This window comes from Temnothorax americanus, unplaced genomic scaffold (genome assembly GCF_048541705.1).
Source record: "Temnothorax americanus isolate GAGA-0224 unplaced genomic scaffold, ASM4854170v1 Scaffold6, whole genome shotgun sequence".
Lineage (NCBI taxonomy): Eukaryota > Metazoa > Arthropoda > Insecta > Hymenoptera > Formicidae > Temnothorax > Temnothorax americanus.
Window position 1 is genome coordinate 2046895 of NW_027509751.1, and position 26066 is coordinate 2072960.

The 26066-nt window shown below is 42.3% G+C and overlaps 1 protein-coding gene across 2 annotated transcripts in view; it reads right to left on the reverse strand.

Moving 5' to 3' along the window:
• Positions 1–26066, reverse strand: part of LOC143905003 (uncharacterized) — a 128802-nt gene that overhangs the window by 12039 nt on the left and 90697 nt on the right. For both annotated transcript variants that reach the window (XM_077420080.1, XM_077420079.1), the window contains exon 4: positions 19947–20003. In XM_077420080.1, coding sequence (XP_077276206.1) covers positions 19947–20003 — 57 coding nt within the window. The remainder of the gene's footprint in view (positions 1–19946; positions 20004–26066) is intronic.

Sequence of the window (26066 nt, forward strand, 5' to 3'; positions counted from 1 at the left end):
GTTGCCGTACAATCGTTGTTATTCTGCGGTCTATACTTCTGATGACGATGGTATCGCGTGGGGGTGCTGGTAGGCGTGCTGGTGGCATGAAGACGCATGTCCGCGAAGATCATCCTGGATTCTTCCAGGAAGACCATCATAGCTTCGTCTGTTCCGTTCGTCGTCCCTACATTGGGACGCTTCTCGTGGTCCAGCACGGTGATCGATTTCTCACGCGAATGTAAAAAGGATCGCGCTCGGCGATCCCACGTCGATCTATCGATCGGCGCGATCCCATCGCGCTTCGCAAGACATGAGACGGAAAAAGCTGTGCACTCCGAGAAAAAACGCGACGTTTCACCTTTCTGCGCGCGATATCAACTATAGCGATCAAATGCGAAAATAGTTGAGCTTGCAAGAATTTAAACCGTTTAAGTTTAATTATCGCTCATTAACACCTCATGAATATTTATGCGAATAATTATCTCAATTAATCCCCGCGAGTCCGAAGGCCTATCAAAACAGCGGTTCCGAAGAAGCGAGTTTGCCGGAGATAGTCCCGAGTCCTGCAGCGCCGGTCTTAGTCGACGAACTGATACAGAGCGAGTGTCAGAATGACGCAACGAAACTGTGCCCCTAAGGGCGCACGAACCTTCCCCACCACTACATGGCCCTGCTGGGCCCGAGGATTGGTCGGGCGCATCGGTTACGGCAGGCCGATTGGTCGAGGAGAACCCTTTTGCCCTTTCGGCGTGCCCTCTCTCTCTCTCCCTACCCGATAGCAGCAACCCTTCGCGCGGAGCATCAATCATCGTATCTTATGACTACTCTCTCCCTCGCCACCCCTTTACCGAGAGCCTCCTTCGTCTCGCTCGCGCCGGGGTCGTTGGATAATGGCACGGAACCGATTCGCTGATTCGGAGAACACGGACCTCCGCGCTGCGATTGGCTCGTGCGATTTTTAATAATTATTTCGATACGCCGATACACTATTTTGAAGGGGGATTTATAGCACTCAACGTATGTCGTATGTCGCACTCGGGGCCGCTGTCGCAGCAATAGACTGCGTGTACGTTATCGGAATCAACAAACCTTGAGATTTCGTCTTTCATACGCACTTTTTGCACATAAATTGATCGCGACAAAATTGTGCAAGTTGCGTTAAATACATTTGATGTAAATATAGTTTAAATAAGTTATGTGCATATATATTGGAAAAGAAACTTTATACACATTGTCCAATTATTGGAAAAAAGCTAAAAATCTTTCATAGACATTTTTCAATTTATATAATGTCTAACAAGTAACGTAGTTTGTTATATTTATATAGTATTTATATATATTATATAAATAATGCATACGTTATTTTGTATCAAACATGAATATAAAAATTATATATTTACGTTTTGTACAATTTGTAAATGTGCAATTATGTTTTATATTGATAAACTTAATAAATTTTATTTATCAATACTACGGATCTTAACATCTTCACCGTCGTTCTAACAATATTATCTACACGCTTCTTTGTAGACCTCTTAACTATCCTTCGCGCGTGTTTACGAGGTAAACGTAAAAACACGTAAACTAAAGCGAGCAATCAACCGCGACTAAAGACAAGGGAACGAAGCTATTCTCTCGCATTCTTGTGGGAAAAGTCGAAAACCGCGGAAAGGTAATGTCGAGGGGAGAACGAGGGTCAGCGATGCCAAAAAGTAGAAGTCGCTTAGCCATTTGGAGCCGCTCCTCTCCGTGATGCTTTCCCATCGACTCTCGATTCCGGGATAAAAGCTGAGAAGAGAAACCGAAAATGGAGATAAACGCTCGCGGGAGCGTTTGTAAAAACGCTGTTCTGCCGCGGGCGCAGGTGGGGGAACGGAGATTCTCCGTCGAGGTGCTACCGGGGGCCCGGCCGGGAACGATCGTTATAGGAAGAAGAGCGAAGGAATTCAAAATCCTGTGAATATCCTGCGAGAGCGCGGCATCGCTTTTCGGGGGCCCACGACCCGATTTTCGCTCCTTCCATCTGCGTTACCTGACGGGAGGATTCCCCTGAAATCGTAAAAAAAAAGGGAGAAAAAAAGACGCAACAGGTCAGGTAGAATACCTCCAGGAAACTGGCGCGCACGCACGGCATTGGTGCGGATTCCCTATAAAATTTCGCTCCGCTCGGCACGCTCTACGCCCCACCCGGGTTTGTATATCTCGGGGCCCTCTTCTTTCCTTCGTTCGCGCGATCCATTACTCCCCGCGCTCCTCATCCGTCCTTTCCGAACGCGCAAGATGTTGCGGCAGGTACATACGGCGATTCACACACGGCTTTCCTTTTTCATCCACAAATTTGCATCGTCCCTCCCTTTTTTCGTCGAAAATTACGCTTTTTTTCCGTGAGAATCTACGGGCCCCTCCGCGACTCTTCGCAAACGGGAAAAACGGCGCGCTGGGAGTGAGGGGGGGGGGGATAGAAGAAGGGGTCCAAGATTTTTGGGGCGATTTCTGCCGGTTTTGATTTTACCCTTGCTCTCCTTTGTACGTTACGGTGAACGACGCGTTAAAGATGTGACGGTCCGTGTATTATACACCAGGTGCGACGTCTTTGATAACAGAAAGAGAACGGGTGATTCGGCGGATGAAAACTACCGCCGATTGGTTTTATTTTTTTGTAACGGACACACGCGTGCAAAATCGCACACAAACGCACACGTACTCGGAGACAGAAGAAGACGAAAGGGGAGGTAAATGCGACAGGAAGCGACGGTTTTTTCCGGTTTTTTTTCCAGCTAGTACACGAGTAACTGACGCCTCGCTCTCGGCGAATCACAGGCGATAGTTAAAAAAAAAAAGTCAACGGATAGTCGCGGATAGATTTTGTTAAGGGTAGACACGTCGCTCGTATCCACGAAAGAGAAAGAGGAAGAGCGAGACGTGGATGTGAACGCTAACGGATTTTTAACGTACTTTCGTAAAGTTGCGCCATCGGTTGTGCTAGAAAGAGATGGATCTTCAGGTACTAAAGATTATTCTGTATAAAAGGATTTTGAAAAACTATTGTACTTTCAAAAGGAAATTAGAAAACAATGCTATTCTCTCACAATCAGTAAGAATTCGATCCTTCTCTATCTTTCCTGCAAACATCTTTCACGTCATTCCTCCCGCGACTAAAAGAAATAAAGTATAACGACTTCGCTATTAGTTCCAAACTACCAGTAAATTCACACCTGCGACCCTACAATCGGATAAAAGAAGCGGCCATTCTCGGATCGTCGATCCACCCGCCGATCTAGAGCCGGCGCGTCGATTCGATATCGAGAGCCGTACGAGAAAGAATGTGTCGCTCATCTGGAAGATCGTTATCTCCCGATGGATCCTCGACGTCTCTTTGTGCCGCATCTGCATACACACACCGGCGCACGCACACTCGCCCGCTCATCGCGCGGCGATCCATTGTGCCGTCGACGCGGTCACAATGCAGTCGCCCATGCAATTTCGAGCCATTCAAATCCGTTTAGCGCTTTGCACGAGTGACACGGTAACCGTCTATCCATCACCCACGCACACTCGCACGTTACGCGAGTCGAAAAAACACCGTCGTCGAGAGAGTCGCACGAACGCAAGCGAGCGATGATACACACACGGTCGAGCGGGCGTCGGTGGGGAGGTGCAGCTGTGGGATGACTGGGATGCAGCCCTCGTGTTATATATACGTTCCGCTCCTACGAGAGGTCGAGGATGCTAGGCCACGACGCGGCGCGGCGGCGACCTTCGCCTTCGTCCCTCAAGAGAGCGACTACTCCTCGCGTGACCCATGGCGAAAACTACGTGGCCGACGACCCGAGCACGCGGCGAGCAGCTCCAGGACGTGCTCGCCGCGTGCGCGAGTCACGTCCGTCAGGTGATAAAACGGCGGACAATAGCGCACCTGAAGGCTACCGAGGATTATGCGGTTTTTGGCAAAAGTTACTGGCTGTCGAGTCTGACGAAAAGAGGGGCAAAGAAATTTAATCGTGGCGATCTCCCGCTTATCGAATCAGAAAGTCAAACCGAGAAATCAGATTAGGGAATCTATTGGGATTGATTTATTATTAATTTAAATGTGACATTCGTACATGATTTTAGAAACGATAATTTATATAATATTTTGAAAATGTAAATAGTATGCAAGAATGAAAAATTTCGTAATTTTTAATCGGAGATTTAATTAAGAAAATGCAAATATCATTTATTCGCTAAATTAAACGTTGCGAATACACTCTAATGAAGATAATTTCTTCGAGAACAAGTCTTTCGCACTGTTACGTGTGTTAACGCACGAACATTTCCTAGCTAATCTGAATTATAATTCAAGAAACACACAATACGAAGTAGCACAATATAAGCAGTATTCTCTGATATCCATACAAACCCAACGTCTGAATTATATACCACCTCTCATGAATATTACATCCATCAGAACAAAAGTTTCCCAGAATTAATTCGTCAAAATCAAAGTCTGAATAAATGCGTAAAGTCGTTTAAATAATATTCGGTAAAATCAAAACCTTCATAAAATTTTTAATCCAAATGACTTTTAACACGATTGCTAATGTAATTATAATAATAACATTTATTATTAATCATTGATTAAAAATTCTTAATGCATATTTAATCAATCAACTTGCGAGACAGAATCGTTTATCACAAATCAGATGTTAGAGTACAATAGGCAACATGGGTCGATTCCGTCATCATGTTCCGATTTCACTGAACAGTAGCGTATACATTCCCATCTAAATTGGCGGACTTGGCCGATGAATAGCGACAGACGCTTTCTCTGCTCGCGAGCGAGGAATCGCTATGAAAAAGTTCCATTTTCTGGATGAATTCTGGTCACAGTACCGTGCAACCAGAATCCCTTCTCCTAAGCGGCAGTCTCTCTTCCTCCGTTCAGCTTCCCTCCCAAACATTCTCTTCGTCCCTTCTCTTCTCCTATTCCTTCACTCTCGGTTCTCTTCCGCTCGTTCTCCGAATTCAAGGTGTTTTTGTTCGCCGGGGCGAGAATAGCCACCGACGACGAGGGCGTGCTGCTCTTTCCACGCGATCTACATAAAACATCGATTCCTCGAGGCGCGTCCCGGGGAAAAATAACCGGCGAGTCACGCGGGCCCGATGATGAATCCCTCCTACTGAAACCGGCCCTTCTCGCTTTAACGTACACGGAACGCGTCACAAAAGAGAAATCGTTATTTTCACGGCTCGGTCCGATTTCGCGGTTGCGTCCCGCATTCTCTCCCCGTTTAATCCCCCCTCGCTCTCACTTATACCTTACCGATCCACCCGCGAATTCGCGATCACCTCGCCTTCGTCGGCGATTTACTCGATTCCCCTACCCCTTTGCTTCTTTGTATTGTTTCTTCTTGCTCCTCGGTGGTCTTATAATCGATCAACTTTCTCACTACTTTTCGCGACTCTTTCGAGACTACTGATGCAATGAAATCGATTGATTTCTATTTTTTTTTTAATTGTAAACGATTACCTTTATCAAATATTGTAAAAAAGAATATTCTTTCATTGAAGTTTCTTGACCCTAAAAATCATCAACTTTTTCACAGCGTTAAATTCATTGTTTTCACGAATGTAGGAACTCTCGCTAGGAACAATCGCATAACCGATTGTTTCAATGTTCGTGACGGCGAGTGATTATGCTTCTATTTCTCAAGAATTAATTTACGGCATATCGGAGTCACGATTCGTAGAATGCATTGCCGCCAGGGTCGAGCTAACGTGAACTTTTACGTCGAGTTTGTCGCGCCATTGCACGTCATTTCTCTTCGATCGATGAAAAAAAGCCAAATTTACTTCCCGACTGGCAAATAAAATAAAATCGCTTAAAAATAGATCAGTGCCCAATATATTAATGAGCATATAAGCAAAATTTCAAATTCAATTAATAGGTACTAAATATTCTTATTATGACTTAGAGCGCTCTTCCTTGCTTTAATATAATTTAAAATACCAACATTTTGGTATTATTTAATATCGTACTAACTTTTTCTCGTCCAAATATGGGGCAAATGTCGCAATTAATTGCACATTTTTTCATTCAACGGGGCGACGACGACAAGTAGACGTTTCTCATATCGTTATATAGAGTCCCTTTTCCCCCGATTTAAGACGCGCACCCCTCTAAGATGGCAGATCGCATTAGAGCCGGGTTCCTCTCCTCCCAGCCGTTCTTCTTTCTCGGTCGTGTAGCAACGCGACCGAATGTCTAAGCAGCATCTGCCTTCCGCGTCGTTTCTTCGTCGCCATTCTTACGTAAGGCGACGACAATGCAGCCCGGCCCGGGTTACGGGGGAGGAATTCCCCGGGTATTATTCCCGAGGTATATGCACCGCCTGTCAACCGACTTACGATTTTATTAGGGCCTTACGTCATTCGATTATGCTTGGCCGGGCCTTGGTTTTCATTCAGAGCGGGACCCCGAGACGTACCGCGAGGTAACGTCCGACAAAACAGATCGGATCCCGATCGGTCTTCGCATCGCTACCTCGAGCATTTTAACACTGCGAGACTTTACGACTGTTTCATGTAAAAATATGGCTAAAGGGGACGTAATATGATTTGGGGGTTCTTTATAAAGAACGGAACAGTGCCAAGTATATGACAAACTAATACCCTCCCGATTATATGAAATATTCTAAATCTCATACAATTGTCAAAAAGTAAGAGATGGTCGTAAAAGAGACTACGCATCAGTATATATTGCCCGCAAAATATTTTCTCGGACAAGTTTCATGTGTCAAAATCATGTAAGGATCTGCCGGGATTCCAAGCGGGAAGCTACACGAGTCGCATAAGTATTGTCCGGATGTTGATGCTGAAAATCGCGGCAGTTACCGCGACGAGAGTGTAGACGACGAGAGAAGCGTATCAAAGGGGAGGGCACCATAGGGGGATAGATACCAGAGCCAATAGAATAACAGTGTTTCGTCTGGCGTGTTTTGAACCGGCATTGCCCGGCGGCCCGGCAAGGGTGACGAGAGAAGGGGTGGACTGGTTTCCGAGCGCGGCGTGTGTGGGGTGAGTCTAAAACCGTTAGGTTGGTCGCGTGCTACCGGAGGCACGTGGCCATCCTCCTCTCTCCCTCCCCCTTTTCTCACCCGTGTCTTTTTTACGCACGCGCACATACGCGTCCTGAACAAGGCGCGACAAGATGTACGGGTATACCAGACAACTTGCATACTCGAGAGGATTCTTAAACGCGGGATAATCTTAAATATCATGCGATTATATTCTTATGTGCGTATTGAAATTCTATTTCTTCTTTCTTTGATTCTCGTCATAACTTTCATTTAATTTAGCTGCACGATTATATAGAATTTTCATTAAAAATAAAGCCAACAATTTTAAAACTGATTTTATGATTCCATCATGATAGAATAAGTAAAGCTGATCCTAGCAGATCCATTTTCTATCAACCATACGATCTATGTGAGAAAATCGCCAACATCACGCGCGCGACGAATCTCTGAATGGGTATTACGGATTCCGTCCGGCGAATGGAACCTAATTTATTCCGTCTGTTTTTCGGTGAGCCACGGTGAGCGTGGGCCCGGAGCTATTGATCGACGAAATTCGATGATCATTGTTGCCCAGAGCTTGTATCGGCGAAACCCCAAATTAAGGGCCAGGTATATAAGCAGCGAGAGAGCAGAAGCTCGGACGCATGGCGCCATTAACCGCGGTTGCAGCGCGATGAAAACGAAATAGCCGATCGCGCGGCAGATGCGGGGATCGGTAAACAGTCGACCGGATAACAGTTAGGCCGCCGCCGTCATCGCTCGTCATCATCAACGCGGCCATACCGTTAGACGGAGGCAATGTGCGGACCCTTCGGCACGTGCTACCCGATCAAACGCAGCCGTTCCTTCGATGCAGATAGATAGAGTGTTTTGGGCATTGATTTAAATTTTAAATATTAAAAATTTTAAGAGTTTAAATAATTTAAAGAATTTCAACCCTGAGCTTGCAGACAAAGACACTTGTACTTAAGAAAAAATAGATAATAAAAATAAGAATCAATATGTTATATTTCAAAAACTGAAAAGAATTCGATAAAGTTTAACGAATAAAATTGCACCACAATTTTGATAGCAAGTAAAAACGAATGATTAGCGATCTCATAGAAATAGCGGTGCGACGTGGGCAAAAAATCGTTTTGCCTTCGTTGTGCTCGCCGTAAATTTCCGATAAGGAAATGAAACTATGCATATAAAAGAGAGTTACCGGGGAGGGAAAGTTCCACGACGATACCACGACACCATTTCGCACTGGCACCCTTTGCCGCTCGACTGGCAGTGATGTATGGTGCGGTAGACCTGCGTGCTGACCACTCCCAGCCTCTTACGAGCAACTTTCCCGCGTATTGGGCGAAATTTGATTTCTAGATCTCGTTTCTGAAGGCAAAGAGCCGGACAATAGAATTTTAAATCGCTGAAGATTGGGGTGACATATTACTAAGCGCGACGGAAATTGCAATTTTCTTTCCAGAATATGATTACAGTGTTTTTTTTTTATGCTACTTCACTTTCAATCTAATATTAATATAATTTTATTTCAGTTTAAGCGTTACACGATGATCGTGAAATCATCGTCAATCGTTAGAACAGCTAGAACCTTCGTCAGTTTCTCGAGAGGAAAAAAGAGCGAGAAGGCAACGTCGAGATTATTTGAATATCCCATACTTAAGATTCGTCGTGCGTAGTCCGGGGCAGTGATTGTCGACTCGACAGTCCGGTCACGTGGCCGGCACGTCATACACGTCAAACCAACCCCCTGTGGAAACCGCCCTATTGCGCCTAAGGCCGCCCCGCGGCCGATCGGCACAAGCGGGGAGGCCTGCGAGGCACTTTACATTCTATTTTCACGCTGTACTGACCCCGATGTATGCGACTTCCTTAACATATTCGCCAGATATTGCCTTTTGGCACGTGCTACCTACCGAATCGATATTCATCTTCCGTGAGAATGAAAATTTATCGACGTTCTTAAAGTGCCGGCGATCGCCAACGCTCCCCAAACAGTATAAATTTACGTCGTATTGGACGCATTATATTTTTACATCAAATTATGTACACAAAAAAATTACCTCAGCGACGTTAAGAAACAACTTTGTCTATAATGTTTGATATGTAGGTATATATATGTATATATTTATAGATAGATATATGTATATATAATAATTATACATGTATGTGTGTTTACAGCGTCAACACCTGTGAATTCATCAAAATTAAGTATACAAATTTCACACAACCCCTGCTTAAATATAAACTGTGGTAAGCGAGTGACGGACGACGAGCAACTTTCAACGCGCGATCACTTTACCACCTGACGTGCTATATAAGCGGAATAGCTGGCTATTTTATGCGTGTCACTGCCCCCGCGGTGTTTTCACGGGACGGCGAGCACCCCCGGATTTTTCCAGGGGTTCTCCGCTAGAGGCAGGCGGCCGTCCAGTCACAAGGGGAGACCATCTAACCGAGTTAAATAACGCTACATTAACGCCCCGTGCGATACAAGGTTTGTCCGAGTGTGAAATACCCCATGGCTTATCAAGTTCCCGCAGAAGTTTCTCTTTAATAATCTCATGCCGATCGTTGCTCGCGTCGACGTGATTATACGCACACTCTGCGTCCTTTCTAAAAACAATGTCGCTGAACGGAAAATAGTGTCGTTTTTTCAGAATCACTCCCCAGTTTGATCGAGCTTGCAACTCTTCGTGAGATGAAAGCGGACATGAATTTTTGATAGACACAAATAGCGTTAATAATAATACACAAGGATTCAATCTCTTTTAACCCTTAGGAATAATTGCAGATCGCGAGAGCGATAGTACTACTTGTGGAGAACGTTTTATCATCATTGAATTAAGATTACATTTCTTGAAAAATCTATTTCAATCTGTTACACTCTGTTACTGAAGAATACCACGTGTATCACGTGTAATTAGGCCCGTTGTTAAAACAGTTCCGCTCCGAAACGTTAGGAATAAAAATTAGAACGGAAAAAATTGCATCCTTCGTGAGATTAATACATCGCAAATCCATTAATGTTAACCTACATTCAGGTTTCCATTACATTCGCGAGTAAATCCGCTTCTTGAGATAAATTGGCATATTAGAGGTACGTCGATATAGTTATAAAGACAATAAAGTTTCCTTAACTGAGAGAATATGTATACGTCTTTTCCCACGTGGATCCTCCTTCTCATCCTGAATATTTATAACAACCTCTCTTTTTACTGATTTTCTTTTTACTCATCGCTTCTTTGTTAGCGAAACTTGCTTGGCCGAGCGATTAAATTAATTATGAGTTTTGGCACTGCCTCTACGAGACGATCAAAATTAGGCGGCCGTAATTAATTTAATTATTCCGGCGTCTCGCCACTTCGACGACGACGACAGCAAACTCCGACTGCTCTGGAGATGATCGTTTCGGTAAGGATATAACGGTGACGTTTACCTGCGCGCATCGCCTTCTGTTCTTTTGTTCCACAATTACCGGTGTCTAGACGCGACCACTGCTCCTCTACGAAAATGACAATTACACGGCAATAGAATCGTCTCATTGACCGTTTCTCTCGGTTAAACGGCAAACGTTGCAGTCGTTGGACCGCCATAGCGTTTTTGCCGTAGCCTTATTTTTCCGTGATGCGCGTGTGACAAAGTTAAGGGATTCGTTTCCGATTCTACAGAGGTTATTTCCTTGTAAATTAATCTTATCGCGTCAAATTCAGCAAGATCGATTGATTATACGAACGTCAAAGTCTTGCGACATTGTAAATATTATGTCACATTAGATTTTTATTTCTGACCATGAATTATAATAATTGTTTTAAATCTCAAATTTGTACTCTTTTTACTATTATAATTGTAAATATATTTAAAACGCGAACAGGACGATTGCGGATTAATAATAGCGCAAAGATCGTTGAAGATTCAAAAATCGCTCGATAATATCCGGGGAGAAAATCGCACCCATCTTTTAACGGTTACACGGCAATACCTGTGTCGACGTTAACGCACTCGCGTTATATTCTTATACCGAGATGACGATCGTGAGGTTCTGCGTAGAAGAGCGCACACAGAGGTGCGCCTTTTTCTCCCTTTTCCGGAGCCCTTCTGTACTTTACCACCCCCTTTCCTCCACGCACCGGCGAGAAGAGAACTTCTCTCTCTCTCTTTCTCTCTCTTTCCTCCCCGATTGTTACCGACTCTGTTCTCGCCCTTCGCCCTCCGTACCAACCTTTCACCGGGCACGACTCTGGCTTAATGGCTGACAGGGCTATCGGGTTTCTGCAGAAGCGTAAAAGATCTTCGAGGAAAGGCGCGGAAAGAGCGATAGGCGCTGCCTTCGTCACTCTTTCTCTCTCTCTTTTTCTCTTTCTCTTCTGCTCCCTTGTACGCACTCTTTCCTGTTTGCTGGTGCATACACCCTTACCGCGAGTAAACGAGACCTTACGAGCGCGCGCGCGCGGGACGAATCGTACATACCGTAAATTGTAGACACTGGGTTCCCGTGTGTCAGCTGACTCATACAATTGCTTAAGATAAACGCGCATGTCTCGTATTTCTCGCGCAATTTAATCCGTCCATCGTTGCGTTATCCTCGGGGGAGAAGGGAGAGGCTGGGCCTTCCTTACAATATCACTCCCGATGGCGATATCATTCCTCCATTGATAGAAACTACTCTAAGATCCCATGTGAATACAAGATTACAGAAATATCCGGGAGTACGAAATAATTTATGTGCTAATTGGTGATCCACTTTTTCCATATGATTTTAGGTATTCTACTTTCAAGCATAATATTATCTGGTATAAATGACATTACCCTTACCGCAGATGATTAAAGATTAGACAATTTATATTTTCATTCAAATAAGTGACGTACATGAAGCTCAATACAATCTGAAGAAACTTATACATAGCGTGTTCTTCAAAGCAACGCTAACATATATCGCATTACAAGAAAAAGAAAGACAAGTAAAAAAAGGGATCCCAGAAAGATCTTGCTACTCATCAGCCTGTTGCAGGCCCACCCCCGCGAATGTACGGTGTATATAAAAAACTACGAGGGTTGCACCCCTCGACAGCGAGTGTATACGTATCGACAATCTGTACAATCGCGTGCTGGTAGATAACGTGGCGCTAATTGATTATAATAAGTGGCGAGGAAGGAAAGGCGGAAGCAAAGGCTGGGGTTGAGAACCGTAGATTGTATATCGAGGGGTTGAAACCACGTTTAAATGGTCATTCAGTAGTTAAATTGTTACTTCCGGTATTGTGCGGGGAGTCTCAATTTCATCGTATCTATCTCTGTGACCTATTAATATTTCGTAAATTTAATGAAAATAATCTTTGCGAAAGGTGGAGAAACGGTGGAGATTGTTTAATGAATATTTTAATATTACAAAATTGTAACACCTAATACTTTGTATCTTGAATATGTAAACAAATATAGATTTTACGTTCGGATATAAGATAAAGTTCTTATTCTATTTCCAGAGCTCATAAATTCTTTAATTTCAAAAGATAGTGACACGCGATAATAATCATACTTATATTTTAGAACAAAATTTGTATTTTTTAAGGAAAAATTTTATTCTAACATCTGAAAGTAATTTAGAGAGGCAAGTAGAAAGGCTAGAAAGACAAACGGGAGACACCCAGCGCTGACAGCGGGGGCGTTCGATAATTTATCGTCTTCATTTGCCCGCGTCCATATTTATTGCATCGTTATGAACAATACGGCGCCTATTAAATGGAATACGCCTGATCTCACCGCACCGGACGTACAATCGAATTAATGCCCGGGCGGCTCGCGCGATCATGTCCAATAATAAGCTTAATAAATATTGATTGTTTAATTAATGTATAATCGACCGCGTGGGATACAGCCTGCGCGCGCTATCGGCAGTCAATTTGTCCGCCCACTGGCGCAGCACGAATTTATTAACGGTTGATTTTCTGCTGTCATGTGCGGCTTTCGACTGTAGTCTTAATTGTCCCTGCCGCCACAATAGATACATCTTTTTAAAGCATACAAAGTTCCCATATTATGCTTTCATCTATGTAGGTCCGGTTTGGGTTTTTTAAAGGTTTAGCATTTATTTTAAGAGTAATAACTCTATAAGTTATGAAAGTAGAAAGAATTTGCTTGCCGTTTAAAATACCGTATAGCCATTTTTTAACCATAGTATGCACTTTCACTTGTATTGTAAATTACGTTCCTTTTAGAACGTTACATTTCCCAAAAAAAAAAAAAACTAGAAATAAACGATTCTTTCTCGCAATTCAGAATTTCACTGTGAGAAACAAAGAATGTATCTTTTTTTATTTTCTATAGTAAAGAAATATATTGTGAAAAAAAAAATACGACGGCTTCTGTTAAAAAACGGCGGCCTTTTTTTTCGTAAAGATTGATGGTTTGCGAACAATTCTCAGTTTAACAGGTAGTTACATTTGTAGGCCATGTCGCAATAAAGTACGGCTAACAATATCGTTTCAAGAGAAAGTGAAGCGATATACCTTAAAAAAGTGCAAGAACCGACCTCACACATTGTACACCGTACAAAATCAAACGTGCGTCATCGAGCGGACACTATCGACGATCCCGCGAGAAGAGAGATTAATCGTTAATGCAATAATTATACGTAATTATCGTAATTACGTTCACGAAGCAATTGCGCAACTTCACGAGAGGGGAGCAGTGCCGCGCTAGAAAAACGGCGAAAAACGCACCGTCCTCTGTGGGAACGGCCATCCCATTAATGGAATCACCAATTGCACACAGTTATTGGTTAAATTGCTAATTGCTAGCCTCTTTCTTTGGTTCCCTTTCTAGCGCCGCGTGTAACGACAATTGCGCCGACACCCACCCGTCGATCAACGCCATTTTCATAAATAACGTCTCGTCTCGTCTCGTACAATTTCTCACGACTTCTTCTTCGCGGCGCTTCTTTAATTTTCGGAGCGTGGGCGAGCGAATTAATTCCTTCGCGATCGAATTGAGTCCGGTCGTTCTCTAGGAGGGAACGTGAACGGAGGACGGAAGTCGTCTTCGAGTCGTGAGAAATCCGCATCGACTGGGGAAGAAAATATCTCGCCGAGCCCGTTCGCTTCGCGAAAAGAGAATCGCGAATCCGTTGCTTAGTTCCACATCCGCGGGTGCGCTCTTCGGCCCACGATCCCTCATTCTTAGAAAGGATCGCTGTACTTGTTTTCACTTCCACTTACGCGATTAGACTTCTCACGACGTATACACGTATCTCAACTGGCGCCTCGCACGAATGTGCCGCGTAGTTTTACGCAAGATACTTAAAAGATATTTTTGTGTAAAAGATATTTTTATGTATACCCTTCTCGATTTTGTTAAACAACGTATTAAAATTAATTGACATTGTGATTTATAACTCCAAGTATTAAATATAGACTTTGGAATAAGAAAATATCTAATGGAATTCGCGAAATGAGTTCAAATCACAGTAAAATCACTATTTAGCTATTGCGTGCATGTTTGTGAACGTATGTCGACGAACAATGTGAATAAGTAGAAGGAAGTCAACACCGCAGTCAACATTCCAGCAGAATTAGCATACTCCGCTTGCGAGATATTCACCGGTGGATACCGACGATAAAACTCTGAAAATCCTCGAAAAATCCCATCGCGAAATTTGAATTTGCACTCCGTCTAGCTGCGATCGTGACGCATGAATCCCGAAAAGCTCGAAAGGAAGGGCTTCTCTATATTCAAAGGACCATCTCGTTTTACCCCTCCGATTCGAATAACAAAGTGAACTAGTTCGATCGAGATATATCTTAAAGATCGACACAGCTTCTCAGCGTCAAGCACGATTTTCTTTAAACAGAGAAGTGTGAATTCTTATTAATAATTATCATTCCAATTCATCAAACATAGTCTCATTTTTTTATTAACAACAACTAAAAATATAGTCGTAAGCTTAAGAATGAAATTTTTTATAAGATAATTTTATTTAGAAAAAATAGAGAATACAATAAAAATATAAATTAATAAGATTAATGAAAATTATCACTTTTTCATCAATTAATTCGTAATTGTTATCTAACCTTGTAAACTAAACAAAAGAGAAAAATAAAAAAAATGTTTTGAACAGCAAAAATCAGATTTTCGCAAGTTGATGCGTGACCGACGCAATGTGACGATGGAAACATTCTTAGCCACAACGTGTGAAGAATAGGACTTCCTTTGGAGAAGCGGGAAAAGTGTTTTGACATTCAAAAGCGATTTTCCACGATCGCTTCGGCCCAAACGATTTGAATAACAAAGTCACCAAGAAGACGTACTATCGTCCGTGCTCGCATGAGTGGGCATTCTTCAAGCAAGTTTATCGCAAGAATCGTTTGCATGCCAAACGAAATCGATCCCTGTTCAGTCCTTCAGGATTTCCATCGACCTTCGGTGCGTGCTTTGATTCAAGACGCATAAAGGCAATTCTGCGAAACCGTTAAAGCTATATATATAGAGACGTTTCGATCGTTCTCAGTTACTCACAGGATATGAAAAAAATTATTGTAATATTAGATTATTTGCAAAAAACAATCATTTTAATATTTACGCGTATTAGTGATTATTACTTATGTATATATATTAATTTTCATACAATTTATAATACAATCAAAAAAGAAACATAGCTTAAAAAAATATTTAGAAAATATAAAATCAAATCTTTTGACCCTTCTTTTATTATTAAACGACATTATTAGATGTAAATAATAAACCAAATAAAATAAGTATTGTGACAATTTGCTCTTTCCTTGATTTCACTGATCAAAGCGTCATTAGCGATTTCTTTGACTTGTAGTTAATGGCAACTGACATCATTTCGTTATAAAAATAAAAAAAAACTCATACTAGCACATTAGAAAGGATGATGAGTAACGTGACCGCTCGAAAGATCTTGGAGAAGTCCGCGTTAAAAGAATCCCTGGTCTGGCCATATCGGTCGAACAGGTGTGCGGGTACGAAGCGGGAATAAACGATTAGAATCTCGATTAGCATCCGCGGATCATATTAATCGCGGGGCTGCATTACCAAGCGGTTGCATCCGCTCGAGTGTACGATTTCGTAATCGAACACGTATCAGCTTCGAGCACTACGTCTCGAATCGCTTGACAGCTTAATAAAGATAATTGCGTCTCTCGACTACATAGTAAAAGCATAATACATGAATAATCTAACATCGACAATCGAGCATGCACACAGATAAGCGACAAACATGTTTTTAGATAAATATTGATGTATCTTTCATTTCTGTTAAGGAATAAAGAATTTTTAGACTTTTCTGTAATTAAAATATTATCATACAGTTTATAATTTATAATTACAGTCAGAATCAAATTATAAACAAAACAATTTCCGTCGCCAGCGAATAATTCAAAATAAGTCGTTTTATTTTCGACCCAACTGGCCAATTGAAACAGATTGCACAACGTTTCGACCGAATTCCGGTCCTTATCAAGTGCTTTAATTTAGGTTACACCGATCCGCATAATTTACTTGCATCGTTGACGTGGTGTCCCGACAACGTCAAGACAAACGCAAAACTAAACAAAAGACAAAATAATACATTTAACAATAGAAAACTATACAAAATCGTTACAATATCGCGCTGGTCAAAAACAATAAATTAATACATTTAACAATAGAAAACTATACAAAATCGTCATAATATCGAATTGCACTTGATAAGGGCCGGAATTCGGTCGAAACGTTGTGCAATCTGTTTCAATTGGCCAGTTGAGTCGAAAATAAAACGACTTATTTAGAATCAAATTATCTCGAGCTAGATTTGAAGAATCATACTAAATCGTACTAAAATCGTGTCCTGAATTCGTGTGACTTATTTTACATTCTTCCGCGACATCTCTCCGAAGTTTGACTGACGTACGATTGTTCTCTTTTTCATGAGAACCATTGATTATCGAAGAAGTCGAATGTCGAATACGCGAAATGACACGAATAATATGCTGCGGAGTGCACCTCGACGTTTCGTCGGGGCAGTTATATCGTTCCTGACACGGTGATTCCGCAGGGAGGCGCAAAAAGAAAGACAAGGAGGAGCCGATGTGGTGGGCGCGGGGCGAACGAGGAGAAAAATGGAGCGGGTGGCGGCGGCGGTAGTGATGGTGGCGCTAGGCGATCGGAAGTGTGTCAAATTACAGAGGTCCGCGATATTAATGACTCCTAATGACATGCCCCCCTCCTAACGGCAGCGATCGGTGCCTACCGACCGACACAAGGAGAGCACGGTTTCTCCCCACTAAGGCCGTTCCCGTCCGAGGGCCCGCTCGCGAACCACCAAGGTTGGGGCCTCCGCGCTGCGTCCGGCCGGTGGACGTCGAGCCGGTGGACCCGATTCACGGAATCGGCATTAAAAATGCAATTACTAATTGACGAAGGCTAATAGCAATAAGACAAACAACGGGCTAAATGCTATAAAGTAAAACACAGGTCGGCGACGGCATCCTTCACCCCCATTCCGTTCGCCGCTCTCACCGACCCGGGGTCCTATATCGGATCTCTCGTCGCCGTCCCCTCGCTTCTATTTACCGATCGTTTCTTTTTTTTTTCTTTCTTCGTCCGACTTGTCCGCTCCTCTCTTGTGATACTTCTACGAGAAGCACTGTTCGGCGCGCGCGAAGGGGCGCGAGTCCTCCGTTTACGACCGGTTTGGCATTTCCGAGAGGCCGGTCCTAACCGCGGATTTTTTGTCAGCTAGCTCTACACCTTTCTTAGTTTCTGTCCATTCGCCCGTTTTATTTCACCTCGTAAGAATCGCAGTTTAGTGTTCCATCGACGAGTACGAACTTTGCCTCGAACCATGTTTATTTCTCTAATATGACAGTCGCGCACTTCGTTTCTCTCGTAGTTAAATAACACATTACTGATCGGAGACATATCAGCTCTTTTGTTGCTCGAACATTGTGGTGACAAGTTCACTCATGTAAAAAACGTGTCGTGCGAAGTTATTAGAGTTTAAAATTTAAAGTTTTTATTGTAGAGGATTTGTAATTGTGTATTTATCCTTCACTTTTTATAATGATTTATTTATTTCTAACCTTTTGTATATTATATAAACAAAATTTTGTATTTTATTATCGGATCTGAATATGAGAAATAACTGGCCACAGACGTTAGTTTCCGCATCAAACACCCAGTCAGCAATGTATTAATTGGTCTTAATAATGTCAATAGTATGTACAATATTGATGTTAAAAACAATACTAGAAATAAAATGTTTATCAACGTTATTTTTAAATATAATAGTAGATTGATATTGTTATATAGCAATTAGCAGTAAAGAAGAATTGCACGGCCACCATGTATTGATAATAACAAGGAGACTCGGAGGATTACGTTATTACGCACAGCAAATGAGTTTCTTAGTTTTGCAGATGCAGCCGTTTGGCGGCATTCGTTACGTTCTGTCATCTCCCTCATTATCGCGCTTTCCGCGAACAACGATACACACGCTATACGTCAGATCTCGTGACGCGTGGCACCCTTTGAGCATGCCCCGTCGTTCTCGAAACGCACGTTCATAGAACTAACAATTCTCCTTATTAGGTTTATTATACAAAAGTTTGTTTTGCCACACTCGCAAGAATCTAAACGACCGGTCATTTTTGCGAATTACAACAGTGCATTTGTCGCATTAAGTGCAATCCTTTTATGCTCACGTGAAATATGAGCTTTGCAACAAAATATATAATTTAAAGTTTTTCTAAATTTGCTATAAATTATAAGTAGTCATGCATAAATTTTCGGTGCTGGAAGATACAAACAATTAAATTACAGAATATATAATATGCCCTATTGATTCCCTTTAATTTCTATTTGCTGACATAATAATATAACGTTAGAAACTTGCACGCGCTCAATACCTTTCCTTTTGTTATATTTAGTGGGTGTTGCGTGAGACAAAAGTTACCATTTGCAATTTTAGCATTTCAAATTCGTCTAAATCGTTCCGCTTCGTAAGTACCGTAAAAGAACCCTGAAAAGAACTGAATTTTTCTGAAAATCGTCGACGATTCAGTCGGACAAACGAGGGTTTTTAGACATGTTTTACTGATACTTTCGGTGATCATGACGAGAAGTCTTGTAGTGAATGCACACGGAGAATTCCCCAAAGTTAAAAGTTACGCACCACGAAAGAATTCCTCGAGGCAATAAGTAATATGATAAACTGTTGCACAACCGGGTAGGCGGTGCTTGCCACACGTAATCCAATGAGAGAAGTTTTTTTTCGAAAACAAATTTTCCTCATTGGACTACATTTGGCTACATTCCGACATCCGACTCCGACCTACGACTTATTGTAGAGCCAACTTAATTGGTTTTATGACATATTTTACGTTATAGAGAAAAATTAGCCGACGTCTCCGGACCGTCTGAAGGATTGCAGAAGCAGAAACTCGAGATGCGTCTTATGATAAGATCCGTTTCACCTTTTTGTTTGAAGATACGACTCTTTTATATTCAATTTTTGTACATATAAATGTTATTAACATATTACAATCGAAGATATTTCTGTGTAACTTCAAGGGCCTATTTCCACGTATTTATATATCTAAAAATTTTGGGTTTTTTTTTGTACAAATTAAAATTATATGAACAAATCTGAATCAAGATCTCATAAAATTAAAATTCGATTAAGATTGACAGCTCATATGACATTGTTGCGCATGACAGTATTTCAGATAAAAAGAAACTAGTGGTGCGGGTTCATTATCATAACGCGGCATTTTTTTTTCGCTCGCATTATTCCGTCGCTGTATTATTTTTGCACGAAATTTATGTCCGTCGCGAAGATTAAGCGGCGTCGTTCGTTAATCGTATCGAGAAGATACGACAGCGAGCGATGAAACTCTGCAAACTCACCTTGTATGGATTCCGGCGAGGCTGGCTCCTTATCGATTCGGCCAAGCGCGTCGCTACCTGAAACAAAAAGCGCAATCGGGTCCTCGTTAGTGACGCCATACTATAAGCCGATCGGGAAAATCATTCGTTTCCCATAAGAGATACCGAACATGCGCGATACCAAGTACTTCTTGCGTCGATCAAGAGAATCGGCAAACACATTATAGTTTTATCTTAATTACATTAAGGTTATTTATATTCTATACTCCTTTGCGAATAACGGCGCACATCAGTGAAGAAATAACAATGACGAAGACGTTGATTTATACCTTTGCAAGCTGTCTTCATTTATTTTATTACAATTATAACGTATAAAACATAAAAAAATATAGCGAAAAATATATAAATAAGACGATAATTGGATAATATATTTTAGCAAAATAATATATTTTTCTTCGTTTATGTTATCATTCTAATAAAATTAATAAGATTAAATTTCAAATCGAGTCAGTGCCTAAATTACGTAAACGTGAAATTTATTCTTGCTAACTGCTAAACATTGTCTCTCAATGTTCCTCAATGTCCGACGGTCGTTATGTCACGCACAGTTCTGTTCGACGGAAACCCACATCTGTCCCGATTAAAACCGGGGGCTCAAGAGCTGGGCGGTTGAGATAGCATCGGAGTACGTCGCATTTATCAATCAGGCTGCGGGCCGAATTATGCTAAAACGCGAACGATCATCGTGACGCATGGCGGGGGAGTCGTGCTCCCGTACGCCAATCGCAATTTCCCGAAAATAGGACGGCGCGCCGTTATCCCGCCGCAAATGCGATCGATCGATATTCAAATAATCTATTTGACGGACCCTTCTCCGTCGAGAGGACGAGAAAGGGAAGATGGTGGTAATTCAGCGCGAGGATGACCACCGTACGTCACACGGCAAAAGGGACGAGTTCGTGGGGGTCCGGCAGACCCCAGGGGCGACCACCTACTACCCCCTGGGGGGTCGCAACTCACCCCTGAAACGACTGTATTCAGATAATCCCACCTTTCCTTTTCTCCGTCTTATTTGCCCGGAACGACGACATTTCAATACATGCTCTCGCCGAATAACCCGCCACAAATATGGGCGGATATACGCGCCCACTACGTGGGAAATACTAGCGGGAGTAACGACTACACACGGATAACACGTAGATATTACGTAAAAGTAAAAGGGATGGGAAAGATTTCGCAGTCTGGACTTTCGCATTTGGATCGTCGTACATATTGCAAGCTCAGTGACACGTATAATAAATCTAGTATTAATCGATATAATATATGTATTTAGTTTTTCCTTCATCCTTCACGATGCACGCATAATGACAATTAGAAAGTATTTCCTTCGCTTCGTTTTAAATTATGTTTATACATATATTCCATCTATGCTCGATCGGCGATCTATGTATTATTTAAGATATCCAGGTCGATACAAAGCTAAACAATGCGAATTCCTTAACGAGACCGTTTTCATTATCGAGCGAAGGACTAGTCTTAGAAACTAGAACGCGTTTACATTAAATATAAAGAGTGGCCTTATAAGCCGGAGCTCGAGCGTCTTCTTCTCTCACGCGGTGCACACGTGTAATAATGCTCGAGGCAATATTTCTTATAGTTTTGTAGAAAAAAAAAAAGAATCGTGAGGGAAGATGCGATGCATAATTCATCAGTAGCGGGATCGATCGACTGTTTGACCAATATTGAAGAACATCAAAAACAAGATTCTCTTTCTTGAGCGCATTTAATCCTATAGTTCTATATCAATCGTAATTGCACACATTAATTTCCATCGTAAACTTGGTTAGCGTATAAAAATGTAGAAAGATGTAAATTTTTCAAACAGATTTTAATATTTATCAAGTTTTTCCGCGTTCGGGGTAACTCTTTTATACAGAAGCCTTGCAAAATTCTCGTTTAATGGCAGACATCAGCGAGCGCGACGATTTATCAAAATGAAATACCGGCTGTCGAAAGGACACCCACCCATTCCTTTTAAATAGGAATGAACGCGGATAAATACGATGCACCTTCGTCGTTCGACGACTCTCCGGAGGGCCGTAAAGAAGTTACGGTTTTGCACATGCACTTTTTTGCCCCGTTGCACATATCACGCGAACGACTATGACCCTACTGCCGCTTTCTCTTTTCATCCCTGTCTCGCCTACGAAGCCGCGAGATGAAAATTACGCGCAGTGTTTATGTATTAATCAGCGACAATTTTCCACGTATGATTGTCAGTCTCAAGCAAAACCTTCAAGGAATATTGCGAATCCAATGGTATAGCTGATAAATTCTTGCTTCAATGTAACACTCTTTCTCACACTACTTTTTCGGTACCCAGAAATATGTGAAAATATGTATAACGAAAAGCGCGAAGCACTATATTCTAATGTTCTAGTTAATACTAATACCTAACACTAATATGTCACCTTTCGCATAATTATTAAGTTTTTAGTCACTTTGTATTGCATCCGTACATGTCCTCAGAAAATTCACTCCAGGATGCGAATAAAATACTTCTATCTCTCTTCCTATCAGATTCTTCAGAGCAGTCAATTCCGTTCCACGCAACCAGCATCGCCAGCCGAGATTTTCGCGGTTGGACATCACTTCTGAAGTACGTTACGACGTAGTCGGCCCTCACTTTTTCACTTATTAATTCGACACGTCCGCGCCAGCCGGAATCGCGTGTTTGCGGCTACCGTCCCGGCTATACTCCCTGCACCTCCCGTCCCGGTATTCGTAAAGGGCAGCCTTATATATAGTATACCTTGCCGTATGAACAGCGTCGCTTTTCGTGAGCGCACGCCCATCAGCGCAGCCCCATTTATCGCTACGTATATATACACGTGACACCTGTGCCGATAACTTGAATACCGCGGACAGGTGCCCACTCCTCGTCAGGCGCTCGACGTACGACCGCGAAGACGGAAGCGTGTCGAGACCGCTATTATATATCGCGATTACGATCTCGTTTCGCCAAAGGCCGGTTATCGATTGGATGGATCGACCTCTTCCTTTTCCCTTAGCGCGATCAGTTAGACCGCGCGTGGATGTTAATGTATAATGAGCGATGATTCATGAAGTACAAGGATAAGCGCCAAGTTCCCCTATTAATAAAAATCTAAGCATACCTATTAAATCGAGATTTGGAAACGTTGTACGTATCTCGATTGAAAATAATTTCGAAACCTTCAGATTATTTCGATTCGACTTCACAGAAGTTGAATAATCCGTCGATATAAAAAATGCCGAAGTATCTCTTCGGTTAATCGATTAATTCATAAAACTCGATCAATCCTGCGCGTTCTCGTAGGTATATTCTCGTGCCGTAGACGGAAACGAGATTTTAATATTTAAGCTCGATAGCACGATACAATAAGTATAATAAGCATAGAAGCGACCGCCAGCAGGCAGTTGCAAGAGACGGTTGCAATATTAATGCTGACATTTCGGTGCTTTGCGGTAGTTTAACCGCACTCCGGCCCCTCGCTTTAATGGATGCGGCTTTCCGACAGGGACGCTGTGCACGACTACGCCAATCTCATCGCGTATGGCCATAATATTGTAACCGATATATCGATCTTTAAAATAAAACCAACCAGAATATAAGTCTATTTCAATTAAGGAACTGTGTATGTTTGATTAATAAATTATTTACTCATATTTCACAGTTCTTAGTATGACTTTATCAAAGTATTTAGTACGTCAGCGTTCCATGCAATGCTTATCTAAAGTAATCGAAATTTTTTCGAACATTTCACAACCAAATATGGCATTTGTACATAATCTGTACGTAATATCCAAATATAAAGACTCGTATTAACTTATGAGTTATTCCTTATGTATCACACAGTAAACATTCATACATCAATGACAAGGACGATACTTCTAATCCCATTTTTACTTAAATTTTTTTTTTTTTTTTTTTTTTTTAGATTTTTTAAGACAAATCCAGCAAAACTAATTTTTTTTATTTGGAATGGAGGTGTTTTAACACCAAAACATCCCTTTAGGATCCACCAGTGATCTGTAAGGTCCATATGAAACAATAACAATTTATATCGTCGTGAAATGAAAGTCATGTGTGTCTGTCTCGCAGCGTGTCGTGCATTCGAGTACGTAATATCATTAAAAATTCATTGAACGAAATGTATCTCTAACTACATTTAATCGGTTCGAATTCATCCGGTAAATTCGATCGTGTGTAATACTCTTCAGTGTATTCTCGTGCCGCGTTGTTACATCGTGAAAAGCGCAGAAAAAGCCCGGGCGAAGGATCGCAAGCAATTACCTTCGTGGCGAACAGAGTGCGACGTTGTTAGTGACTCGATTTTTTTTCGCGACGCCCTTACGATACTTGATTTTTCCATTTTTTTTCTCCTCGGTTCGCTGGCTCCTGGCCCGCCTTCACTCCGCCACGCGAACCATCATGAATACAAAATGCGGCACCTGGATACATCTAGTTTTCGCGTGGCGGCGATCCAGCCCTCTCATCAATTTTTGAGAACCCGCGCTCGGACGATATGTATGCACCGCCACCCCGACGCCGATAACCGATATGGAAACCACGTTCCGGTCGATCGACCAAACACCACGATGCCCGTATACCCGGCCACCACGGAAAATCATACGCCGTCCTGCAGCGCGCGTGAATAGTGATGAGAAATCGCGGCGAAACACTCGCACCAGAAGCTGATTAGGCGACCATATGGTCCCCCGGTTCTGATCTCAGAATCTTCAGTTCAGCATCGTTATTGGAGAAGAAGGTCGGACAACGAGTATTCTTAACACGGAAGTACGCATTGGTACGGAAATACACTCTGATTGGAAAATATCGATTTTTTAAAGATCGAATCTCGCGGAAACTGAAGTATTTGCAATGTCGGAAGGAAGAAGGAGAAAGATGTCTGAAATGCCTATCGCTCGAAAAGGCCTCGCGCAGCAGTTCGCAAAAACGAAATTACATAACTATCAACTTCCATAATACCCGACACACACATATATACACACACATCGAAAAGACCACGAGAACAGGTTTTACGCGCGTTCCGGAAAAATCCGCGGGTTAGGTGGGACGTGGGACTTTAAATTCGAAACTTTCCGGGCGGAAGAGAAAAGAAACCGGCTGAGAAATGTCGCGGAAAAAGGGGTAAGAGACAGAAACAGAGAGAGAGAAAGAGAGAGGGGGGGGCAAAGGGGAAGGAAGTTCGTGTACGCGAGCCGAGACTTTTTCCAATTACAAACGGCGCCATTCGTGAGCTGGTCGACGGCGATTATTTTTGAAACAAGAATATTCCTCTCCGCCCCGGAACATAATGAGGAAGCGAGAGGCACAGTCGGAGGGCGCGATAATGGCGGCCGTTATGAAGAAATCAACCCACCCCGGCACACAGCCACCCCCGTCGCACCCCGCCGACGAGCCACGCTGGTAACCCACTTGATCTTCCGTTTCCATGGCGACCGCCTTGTCCAACGAACCCCCGCCGACTGAGACCGGCGCGGCGGGGGTGGCGATGGTGGTGGTTGCGAACCTTCTCTCTTATTATGAGAGTTGCTCCACCCGGGCGGAAGGGTTGGAACATCGCTCTCTCTCTCTCTCTCTCTCTCTCTCTCTCTCTCTCTCTCTCTCTCTCTCTCTCTCTCTCTCTCTCTCTCTCTCTCTCTCCTCTCTCTCTTTCCCTTTTACGTCTCCTTCGGCTACTGGACGCTTTCAGAACGCACATTTAATGATATCTCGGTAAGTCGAAAGCAGGAGGCTGTTAAAAACGAACATAGTTATGCGAGACATTTAAGTACTAATGTCTTATATACGCGGTCGTAATACCTTAGAAGAATTTTCAAATACAAAAAGTTGTAATACGAAGAGTATAGTTCAAAATTCAAAGATAATCAAAGAGTATTATCACAGAGATTCTTTTCTGAAAATATATAAAAATTTTCTAAATTTTTGCTATTGTGCACAGTAAGTGTGCATATTGATATAAAATTTACTTTGATATTTGACACAAAAATAAAAAATTTGTCTTTCCTATAATTAAATTAAATGTGTACTAAATGTAAGAGCATTGTAAAGTAACTACGGTGCTTATGTGGCAC